Source organism: Amphibalanus amphitrite, unplaced genomic scaffold (assembly GCF_019059575.1).
Source record: "Amphibalanus amphitrite isolate SeventyFive unplaced genomic scaffold, NRLGWU_Aamphi_draft 000878F_arrow, whole genome shotgun sequence".
Taxonomy (NCBI): Eukaryota; Metazoa; Arthropoda; class Thecostraca; order Balanomorpha; family Balanidae; genus Amphibalanus; species Amphibalanus amphitrite.
Genome location: NW_024882372.1, coordinates 1,520 through 13,709, shown reverse-complemented (window position 1 = coordinate 13,709; position 12,190 = coordinate 1,520). Strand labels below are relative to the sequence as shown.

The following is a 12,190-nucleotide window of genomic DNA, read 5'->3' as shown; positions in this document are numbered from 1 at the left end:
CAGCAACTACTGGGGCGATTTCGCTGACACTTGGCATGCATGTAGGCACCCACCGGGCAATGCATATCCGTATGTCATGGTTGGGGTGCTATTGCACGTGCGTACGTGCAGGGGTCGCTTCCAGATCTCGAGAACGGCAGGACCGATTGCACTCAAATTTGGTACACGATTAGAGACCGGTGAGAAGGGTGCCGTGCAAAAGTCAGTTGGGACCCATATTGCACGTGCGCACGTGCAGGGTGCCGCTTCCAGATCTCGAGAACGGCTGGGCCGATTGCGCCCAAATTTGGCACCTCGCAAGAGACCAGTAAGTAGAGTGCCGTGCACCGGGTAGGTTGTAGCTCTGCGCGTGCTCACGTGCTCACGTGCACACCCCTCTGTCATATCTCAGAAACGGAGTGACTGATTGCAATGAAATTTAGTGTGTGATTGGATGCTGGATGTGTACGAGTTTTTCTGAGTCGATGAAGGTGAGGTAATGCACGTGCGCACGTGCAGGGGTCGCCTCCAGATCTCGAGAACGGCTGGACCGATTGCGCTCAAATTTGTCACACGATTAGAGACCGGCGAGAAGGGTGCCTTGCGAAAGTCAGTCAGGACCCATATTGCACGTGCGCACGTGCAAGGTGCCGCTCCCACATCTGAAGAACGGCTGTATCGATTGCGATCATATTTGGGACACCGCAAGAGACCAGTTGGTAGGGTGCCGTGCACCGAGGAGCCTGTATCTCTGCGCGTGCTCACGTGCGCACGTGCACACCCATCTGTCATATCTTAGGAATGGACTGACCGAGTACAATGAAATTTTGTGTGTGAATGGGTGCTGACCGTGTATGAGTTTTTCTAAGTCGACGAAGTTGTGCTAAAGCAAGTGCGCGCGTGCACACCGCACACCCCATATTTACAGCTAAAAACGGACTAGCCGATCTCAGTAAAAGCTGGTGTGCGATTGGGAAATAAAAAAGTGCATTTATTGTATGCTCCAGCACTGAATATGCATGTGCGCAAGTGCACACCCAACATTAACAAGCTGAAGGCCGATTTCGATCAAATTTGCCGTGCGATTAAGGGATAAGGTAACAAATGCATTGACTGTGTGCATCAGAATGGGTGCGAGTATGCACATATGAAGGTGCACAATCCATTTTTAGAGCTGAAAAACGGGCAGAGGCTGGTGGTGATCAGATTCGGGTCATAATCGATAGCGTAGCTCGCTCAGACTGGGGATTTCAGTCAGGTCAGGTATATACCTGACCTGACCGTACTACCCAGCCTGAGCGAGCTACGCTATCGATTATGAACCGAATCTGATCACCACCAGCGTGCTCGTTTTGTCAGCTCTAAAAATTGGGTTGTGCATATTCACACTTATTCTGATGCACACAGTCAATGCAATTTGTTGTCTTATCCCCTAATCGCACGGCAAATTTGATCGAAATCGGCCTTCCAGTTTTTAAGCTGTTAATGTTGGGTGTGCTCGTGCACGTGCGCACGTGCATAAGCACACCTTCGCGACTTAGAAAAACTCATACACGGTCAGCATCCAATCACACACCAAATTTCATTGTAATCGGTCTGTCCGTTCCTGAGATATGACAGATGGGTGTGCACGTGCGCACGTGAGCACGCGCAGAGCTACAGGCTCTTCGGTGCACGACACCCTACCAACTGGTCTCTTGCGATGTGCCAAATATGATCGCAATCGACACAGCCGTTCTTCAGATGTGGGAGCGGCACCTTGCACGTGCGCACGTGCAATATGGGTCCCAACTGACTTTGGTAAGGCACTCTTCTCGCCGGTCTCTAGTCGTGGGACAAATTTGAGCGCAATCGGTCCAGCCGTTCTCGAGATCTGGAGGCGACCCCTGCACGTGCGCACGTACATTACCTCACCTTCATCGACTTAGAAAAACTCATACACATTCAGCATCCAATCACACACCAAATTTCATTGCAATCGGTCAGTCCGTTTCTGAGATATGACAGAGGGGTGTGCACGTGAGCACGTGAGCACGCGCAGAGCTACAACCTCCCCGGTGCACGGCATTCTACTTACTGGTCTCTTGCGAGGTGCCAAATTTGAGCGCAATCGGCCCAGCCGTTCTCGAGATCTGGAAGCGGCACCCTGCACGTGCGCACGTGCAATATGGGTCCCAGCTGACTTTTGCATGGCACCCTTCTCGCCGGTCTCTAATCGTGTACCAAATTTGAGCGCAATCGGTCCAGCCGTTCTCGAGATCTGGAAGCGACTCCTGCACGTGCGCCGCACGTGCAATAGCACCCCAACCATGACATACGGATGTCTTTGACGGCGGGCATTGCCCTGTGGGTGCCTACATGCATGCCAAGTTTCAGCGAAGTCGCCCCAGTAGTTGCTGAGTTACTGAAATGGGAACAAATTTAACGCCTCTTCTGTTTTTTGCACTTCGCACGTGCAGCGGGGGTCACTCACGTGCATCACGAGTATCCAATGTTTGTTAGAAGGGATACAGCTACTCTACAAAAGTTACCGCAAGTCAATCGCCCCAGTGGTTACTGAGATTAAGCCTCTCAAAACAGTTACTCCAGCAGAACGACTTGAACACCCCAACTTTTCACGTGCCACGTGCCACGACGGTCACCCATGAACGCACCACGATAAGTGAATTGCGGGGCAAAAAGGATGGAGCTACCCAACAAAAAAGACCGCAGGCGAATCGGCCCAGCGGTTGCTGAGATATCAGCCTCTTAAAACACTTATTAAAAATCCGTCATTAAAAATAAGAGGCCAAAGTGGCCTCTTATTTTTCGCGCCAAAAACGAGTGTCCAATCCAGGTAGTTCATGTTATCTATGATCCAGAATAACTCATTGTCGGATGGCTTCATTTATCTTCAGAAGATTCCCTTTGTGTACGTACGTGTGTTAAGTTGTATTCGTTTCTATTTGTTGGAGGAAGAGCGTTGATAGCTTTAAATATATCAAGTAATATTCTAGCATGCAGCATACCCATGGCTTTATAACGCCCATTGCCTACTTGTGAAAATGGTACATCTGCTATCAAAATGGAGCCTTGGAGCCTTTTACTGATATGTATATTGTGTAATAGGATATATGTATATGTGTAATAGGATATACCTACAGGATTTCTTTTCTTGTGTGTGCATTGCTATCCTGAGCCAGCAACTATAGATCGATAATTAAATATGGAGGTCTAATATCGCTATTCGCATTTGATGTAATAGCATTTGGAGCTTGAATGCGGATAATTGCCTACATGTAATGTAATTTTATTCCAACGCCAGAGGATAAAAGGCAAATTTTCTTGGGATTGTCTAGCATTCATCAGCAATCACATAGACAAAGCTCTGTCAAATAACTATATGTGTAGTTGCTGAGTTTTCAATCAAGCGTCATTGTGGCCATTTTCCTGTGCTTAATTTCGGCTTAGCCGGCTATGTTCATCATCACATCAGAATTCATATCTGGTATCAGCTATCTATACGCTATTGAGCTGCGATGATGCCATTTAGCTTTCATTCCGCATGCCGTAGGCAAAGCGTCCTTATGGGTGCCAAAGTACGGGGCACGTGACTGCCCCACTGCCGCACATGAGTCTAGCTGACCATGCCAGATCCAGGAATCGGTAGCTATTTTATTGCACAATGCACATCTAGCACATCTGAAGTGTTGAATTTATATTTTGCCTACAAACGAAGTTAAGATATAAGTATCATTAAAAACAGAGTTTTCTCAAAGAATGTAAAAAAAAAACGTAAACTTGTCATCGATTCGCTTTGTTGAAACGAGCAACGTGTATTCATCATATGAATGAGACACGATATTAGCGGCAGCACTTAAATATGTAGATTTCCAGTTGTGGCATCACCTAGCAAGCTAAAGTGTTGAGGACAGCTTGCATACTTCAGCTCCAAGTACAAAAACGATGTCATCAGCTGGCAACTACACGGAAAGCACCTCTGAGGCCTCTTGGAACCGTGCAAGGGAAGCATTGCACCAGTGCGGTGTGATAAAAAGGAGGAATATCCCGACTAGCAAAGAACGATGACCTTGTTTCGACTTTAATTAAATCCCTTCCGACCTAAATGACATCAGCACTATCAGGTGCGGACCTAAAGTGGCTCTCATACCCGGCCTAAAACATATGTTGCAACGGCACTTGACTTGCTATCCTTTCCAATGCACATTGCATACCTACATGCATGAACAATTTGCTGCGCTAAGGGAGCTACGAGTGCAGTTTTCTCACCTCTATCTCGAATGAACAAATGCGGGTTAACTTCTGACAGAATTCAACCAAACACAGCATAATTACACACGTACGTAATTAACTGTAATTATGATTTAATCCTTCAGCCATATCGAAAGCCTGAAAGTTTAAAGGTTTGCCCACCATGCTCTTCGCTACCTTTGCATCATCCAAAAGCACCTGTGATCTAAAACGGTCGGTATGCGAGCCCGGATTAGTCCGACCTCACAGCCCGCAGCTCCAGTAAACACATACCCTGACGCCACCCTGTGAACCCGCCCTCAGCCCGCGGCCTCCCGGTAGTAGCACGTGTTACACCCCACTCTAACTGGATCGCCCTAAAGCGCGGTTCATACCGGAGCTCGTCGCCGCGTGCCTGAAGTGTGTTACACCTGACCAGTGACGCTGACCGGTTGGGGTGTCTAAATAGAAGCTCTATTGCTGACCTCAGAGTGTAGACAGGCGCTCTAGTATCCGCCTGAGCGCTGGAGGGGAGGTGTTTGGAAATGCCCGGCCCGTGCTGGATGTTTGAGCCACGGACCGTGTTTGACAGGGTTCCGCCGGACGGGCGTGGAAAGACGGGAGACCGAATCAACCGGATCTAGTCCCTTTCCTCACTCTTGGTAGCAGAAATACCTACCACATGGATGGCCCAAATGAATTTGGGTATTCTTTTTTCGAATCGGGCCTTTGTTCGATACCTACATATATAAGCATTTGAACAATAACTTTGGATTCCCAATCACTAAGTACATATTTATTCATCACCAACGGATTTTTCTAATTGTATGTCATATATATAACAATAGATATGAGCACTGAGCAGTAAACAAGCATTGTTTTATATGTGGAGCACTTAGCAAAGAACTGAAACTATGAGCATCCCATGATTAGAACGGTGTACTTCTTCAAAGCATGCCCCTGAACAGCTTCCATTTCGCCTGGAGGTCAGGAAAATTAGCAGCCCATCTAGACCTCATTTAGATTCCAGTGGTTCCAGAATTCTACTTCTGGAGTTATGAAACTCAGTTGCCCGTAACTTTTCGGCAAAGTTGACTGCCTAATATATATTTTTCTTTGTCGTTGAATGAAGTGTTTTTCCCGATGGACCAACTGCTGCGTTTCCTCAATTTGATGTTTGATCAACATACCATTATGTTCGAACTTAATTTTCGCCAGCGTTAATCAAAAAAAAAAAAAAAAGAGGAATGCTCGATATCAGAAGCAATAATAAGTGTGCTTTGTAAAAGTAATTATTACAGACACATACCTAATTGTGTGGGCTATTGTTGGTTTTTAAAGAGTACAAACACGCTCAATGCAACGAAAATGACGTCAAGTATAATAAAAGGCTTGCTGTTTTAATGACTTCACTAAGATATCAATAAACCAGTAAATACTTGCTTTACAAGAAGGGCTAAAAACTTGATTTTAACGTCAATGAACACAAAGTCATTACTATGAAATATCTTACATGGAGGCCTCCCGGTCTTAATTGAAAACTGCTATCTGCAATAAACCGCGCTTATATGTTAGATAATATTGCACATAAAGTTCATGATGCTCCGTCTCCTTTCATTAGACAAGCAAGTATGAGATAGAGTGGGCACTATTGCCAACAGCTATCAGCTGGCTCTGCAGACAATGCACACTGCACACACCATGCATAATGACAGTCTAATGCCACATGCATCATGCATGATCTTCAGCACCCGATCAAACTGGACTGGACTTCAGCCTGTCCAGATACCGGAAAATGGATCAACTCGGACCGTGGGGTACTGGGAATGTGATTACATCGTCGTTTACTATGCAAATGGGGCAATGACATTTTGCATGCGTAATAACGCCGGTTTGTGCTGTCTTCCGACTATACTGACTATACTGATTATGAATCGATAAGCATTGTGCGCCATCGAACGTGCATCACTGTAGGTATATGGAATCAGTATGAGTACTATGATAATTTGATCCAATGAAACGGCTTAGAGATGCTCAACATTGGTCGTATGATAGCTGAAAATTGTTTATCAACAGCAATTTATCAACAGAGGAAATATAAGGGGTGAGGCTCATGGCATCCTACACCGTCGGCGGATTTTACTGCCGAGGATTTGAAGCGGGACGGTATGCAGCGGGACGGAATAACTCGTATTGGTCTGATGTTGGGACTGATGTGATCTTACAGGACAGCAGACGTCCGAGTCAGGCTTGACGCTGTTTGTAGCTGATGGTAACCAAGAACATCAATGGGCGTGACGTGGGGGCTGAAGTTTGAAAACATCGCGTGGAAAAGACCAGAGTATAGCCGGTTCGACCCTTTACATATATCGCCTTGGGTTCGATTGACACTCTCCCGGGGCAGCATACGTCACGTACGTACTTACATGCGCGTGACGTTTGGACTGACGTTGCCCGGTATCCGCGTCAGTTGTCTGTCGTCACACTCCAGGCGAGTGTTGTAGACACAGTTACACACCGGCTGATTGTAGTTCTCCAGTTCTGATGCACATGGAGCAAATGACTGGTAAGAAATTTGGGCACAGGTAACCTGTATCGGTACCTCTCGGCAGCACCTGTAGTACAGATGAAAACTATGTACTAAGGAATCGACTAGTAGGGGCATTCCACGATAGATCGACCAAAAATAAATAAAATCTACACCCTCATACTTTATTTTTTGCTTAAAATTGGTCTAATGGGTTGTGATAGGCGGGGAACCCAGCTGTGGCAATGATTTTTTTTCTTCGAACAACGGTTTCCGAGAAATAGCCTCAGGCAATTCCTGGAGGTCACGCTGCAACCCTATGTTTGGCGGCTTATAACTCAGAAATTATTGGTTTTCTATGGTAAAAACTTTAAATGGTTCAACTCGCAATCAACCAACAAACGTTTTGGCTATCTCGGGTTTTCGATTTTTGAAAATTTTGATCACGTGACATCTTGACCTTTTTTCGAAGAGTGACCTAGATATTTTTCCAACTGAAAGTCGCAATTTTGTCTGATGACGATTAAAGCCTTATCAGTTGTCATTCATATGCGATAATAAAAAAGTGGCTTTCGGCCTGCGTTGACCTCAGGTCAGGTAATTTTTATGACCTTCCCATTATTACGAGCGGGAGCGACAGCGACATCTCGAGAACAAATCAAGATAGCGACAAGCGGTAAACGGCACAGGGTACACATGGATAAGGTCTACAATTTTTACTCAGGTCATTTTCAGTTCAGGTCAAAGATGACGTCACAGAGGTAAAAAGAAAGTCGAAATGGCGGCACTACATATATAGGGGAGAGTGGGGCAATGGCGACACCATAAGCATTTTGCTCAATAGCTTAGCTGTTTGAAGCTATTTTATGGTGATTTTGACTGTGGTTGTAGCCAAAGGAATAGGCTTTCAGATAACACCCAGTTTTAGTATCTCAGATCACTGATGACAGATTCAGAGCCTACGCGAAAATGTGGTGAAAAATGGAGGTGCAAAAAAGCGAGGGGTAATGCCGGCCACTAAGTGCAATAGCACAAAAAGTCGAAATATCGTCACTGGTATTCATCCTCAAACCGTTCTTTCGATGGAAATTTAAGTGAGAATTAAGAAACGACAACTGTACTCAGCAGTTAACAGTGCATTGCACTGCAACACAACACTGCACTCGCTGCAACACAACAGCGCGGCGCCAACAGAGCAGCAAACTAACACAACCGTAAACAGCAAGCAAACTAACACAGCCGTAAACACAGCAACCCGAAACGTTGAGCTTTAACGACAGAAGTCGCAAACAAAACCGCGTGGGGTCATTCCGGACACGTGTCCGGTATTACCCCGAGGTCAGCTTTATTTTAAGAAAGCAGGCAGCAGTCAAAGGCATTGTGTCGCAAACCCCTCACATCCAGCAGTCGCCTAAGAAAGGCTTAATTGAAGGTCATTGCAAAGCAGCACTTCTGAAAATGCGTTAACCCTCGCACGACCAGGCCATTTCTCATAACACGAACGACCAGGGGGGGGGTTGTTACGACCCCCCCCCTGGCGTTTCGAAACGGAAGGTCGTAGAGCTTAGCGGAAAAACCAACGGATTGCTCTCAACGAGATCTCGCGATTGGTGGTATATTTTTTGGTCCTAGGTCAACATTTGACCTACTTTTGACCGGTCAAAGGTCAAATTTTCGGAAAAATAGACTTTTTTCAACTTTCGGCGGCGATTGCGGCAAAACGGTGGGAGATATCGACTTGAAACCTTCACTATTGTGTTCCTTGATCAATTCTCTATCGTTTGGTATGTATTTCGTTTCCCTCTAAAAATGGCGCGTTGGGAGCGCCGGAAGTCGGCAAGGTCACAGTCGGCGGCAGAAATTCGAAAAATCAAAATTTAAATTTTTGAAATCTGATTGTATTTTTGGATTTGGGAGGTCCATTTCCTCCCTATAGAAGCTAATATTGCTGCATATTCCCATTGAGGTGACAAGAATTAGCAAAATAGTGGTTCGGGCGCTTTTCAAAAATAGTACCGGACGCTGTTCCTCTTGTGACGTCATAGCTCCGTGACCTGACCTGACCCGGTCAAATTTCTTATGCCATATGATAGCCAATACTTGCCCCAACATGCATGGGAAGTTTCATCACGATCCATCAACCGATGTTCGTACCACCGGCAGGAAACCTCGGGCGTTGGCACTCAGTTTGTGAAAATCCGGCCGGAGGCTGTACCTCTTATGACGTCATAACTCCGTGACCTGACATGACCCGATCAATTTTTTTTCGGCAAAAGATGCGCAAAGGTTGCCCCAGTGGGTATTGAAAATTTCAGCCCGCTACGACAAGCCGTTTAGCGTGCACTTCGAAAAAACCTCAGGGGGGGGGTTGATACAACCCCCCCCCTAGGCGTTCTAGGGTTAACACATTTCACAGTCAGCAAATAGATGCAACAAAAATTAAAAATCAGATACGAAAAACACATTTAACGCTATAAAAATGAAAATAATGGAGCTACCGTGACAAACTTGCACCACGTGCTAGAATGGCGCTCAACTGAAATGTAAACAACATCAGCTGATTAGTGATGGACAAAGTACTCACAAGAGATGGGTGGCCGGCATTACCCACTGTCCGCCATTGCCCCGCTCTCCCCTATATTAAGTTTTTCTCGAATAACTTTCAAAGTATCACAGCTAGTAACAAACTAATAGCACCATCGTGATCTTCTCGTCGATCCGCATCGAAACATGTGTATGTTGACCTCGAAAGGTCAAGGTCAAAAGTTGACCTTAGGTCACGTGACCTTAAGGTCATCATATATATCATTCGATGGGCCTTGACGAGCTGAACACAATGAGCCTATCCGCGCGGCTGTATCTCAAACCTGTAAGGAGTTATTAGCAAAAAACATTTGGTGACCTTTACATAATGACGTCACATGACCCAAGAGCAACGCCACAGTTGACCAAGAGCAAAAAAGGTCTCAAGGTAGTCAAAGTTAGTCGTATATGAAGTCACTCATGGTATATTAGGCAATTCCGACGCGTTTTACTGTAAAAATAATGGAGCTGATTTTTCCCCAATTGACTTATAATGGGGTGGTCAAGAAATTGACCTGACCTTAGGTCATCGGTATTGAAATTCAAAACGAACTGGCGCTAGGCGAAAGCAAACGCATTGGTGCCTACTCTACGTCTCTTTCTTTATTAGAGCAAAAGGTACAGCCAAAAACGGAAAATTATTGTGTGTTCAACGCGTGGCCTCGGATGACCTTTCAGCGGGTCACTGATACAAAGCTGCACCAGTGCCATCAAATATAGCCTAACTCAACATGATTCAAAAGTATTTGAACCGGTCAGATGCGTTTCGGTGGTAGCCGATATTTCTGCCATTGACTTATAAAGGACAGGTCACAAAAATGACCTGATCTCAGGTCAATGCAGGCCAAAAGCCAATTTTTTATTGTCGCATATGAATGACAATTGATAAGGCTTTAATCGTCATCAGACATAATTGCGACTTTCAGTTGGGAAAAATATCAAGGTCACTCTTCGAAAAAAAGGTCAAGATGTCACGTGATCAAAATTTTCAAAATCGAAAATCCGAGATAGCCAAAACGTTTGTTGGTTGATTGCGAGTTGAACCATTTAAAGTTTTTACCATAGAAAACCAATAATTTCTGAGTTATAAGCCGCCAAACATAGGATTGCAGCGTGACCTCCAGGAATTGCCTGAGGCTATATCTCGGAAACCGTTGTTCGAAGAAAAAAAATCCTTGGCACAGCTGGCTTCCCCGCCCATCACAACCCATTAGACCAATTTTAAGCAAAAAATAAAATATGAGGGTGTACGGCTTTGGTCGATCTATCGTGGAATGCCCCAGTACTTAGGGTGCCATTAAAACCCAATCATGAATTGTATCTAAGGTGGAAGTTTTGTCAGATTGTCTCATACTTATGTTTTCTTCTTTAACGCACTCTGTTGACATCAGTTACATATTCCCCTTTTCATAAACAAACTTACGGCAGGAGTCACGATCGCCGAAGAGCTTCGAGGCGTTTCCGTACAATCTGGGATCGTATATGGTTGTAGCTATCTTCCCCCTCTCTGAAACAGCCAAACAGAGTCATTTACGCGCCGTGGGGCCTCAGCAGAATTGCCTTCAAGACGTACCGACAGTCGTAAAATTGTGATAAAACTACACCAAAGCAGCAACATATTGTCAGGATGCAGGCAATTTATTACATTTTGTGCATTCATCACAGTACACTGATATGTTGTTGCGTTCAATTATAAACGCTGATGAAAGAAGAATAGACAAGGTAATCAAAACTTAACCTAGCTACAAATGAGTATAAATCCGCGCAGGTGTTCCCAACGATCGGTGTTAAATGTTTATATTATTTTTATAATGAGTTCAACTGAACCACTGCGACACCACTCGTTAAAAAAACGGGCCATGTATCACTGAAGCGGAAATAGTTTGTGTGCAGTGTCAGTGTGCACTGGATAGACATGTTACGTTATTTTGCCGATACTTCGTACGAGCATTCAGTGAAATATCCTGGAATGGTCAACAAAAAGCACACGGATTTTTACACACATTTAAGTGCTTTTAAAAGCGAAAGCCGTCGGAGAACGTGGAGCGATTGATGTACTCACTGCAGAGGTCGACGCCCTCGTCCTCTCCGTTTTTGCAGTGTCGTACTCCGTCGCAGATGAAGACCTCCTGCAGACAGTAGCGCGCCTCACCGCTGCGCAACTCACAGACGTACTTGGTACCCTTCGGGCAGACACCTGTGAACAGTCAGACGGCACAGTTAATTACCTCGACGATATGGTGATTACTGGGTGCTGGCTCCTGGATAATGGTATCAAGTGTCTCTTTTGTGATGTTTTGTCATCAGCATTTACCACTGTCCAGTCTCATTCAACAATGATGCCTGTTCATGAGTGTTGAGTGTTGTAATCACCACTGTGCGGATAGCGCTAAAGCATGAAAGCCCACGACCTGGCAGTGGCACCAATAACTGGAACAATGGCAGTTGGTGGCTATGGCTCGCGGCCGACTGAGCGCAATGGTTGACGTAATGACGCCATACGTCGTAGGTGAGGGTCACATTAGCGTCAAAGGTGGGACAGGCGAACATTAGAGCGATGTCAGAAAGGTATGACGGCTGGCCTTATCGCACTGTGCAGCTTCTCGGCAGCACTGACCCAAGACAAGGAATCAAATGTATGGCGAGTTTCACAGACAGAGTGGTGGTGGCATGCTAATGCTTTTCATGGAATTCCTGAGATCGGAAGTAGCTGTATGAAATACTTTCTAGTTTCTACTTGTATTGCTGCATTTTGATACAGATACGGACAGAGGATATGACACAAGACCTCATATATTTCTTGAGCATTGTAGGCATCATTGTAATTTCCTGGCAGGTTAAGCGCCCTTTAGAGCTTTTGGCACAAACAGT

At 45.4% G+C, this 12,190-nt stretch overlaps 1 protein-coding gene across 1 annotated transcript in view; it reads right to left on the bottom strand.

Moving 5' to 3' along the window:
* Positions 1–11,516, bottom strand: part of LOC122367570 (relaxin receptor 2-like) — a gene marked incomplete at its 5' end in the record, with an annotated part of 62,662 nt that extends 51,146 nt beyond the window's left edge. Inside the window, 3 exons of the mRNA XM_043340797.1 lie at positions 6,636–6,750; positions 10,743–10,826; positions 11,382–11,516. Coding sequence (XP_043196732.1) covers positions 6,636–6,750; positions 10,743–10,826; positions 11,382–11,516 — 334 coding nt within the window. The remainder of the gene's footprint in view (positions 1–6,635; positions 6,751–10,742; positions 10,827–11,381) is intronic.
* Between the last annotated feature and the right edge of the window lie 674 nt (positions 11,517–12,190).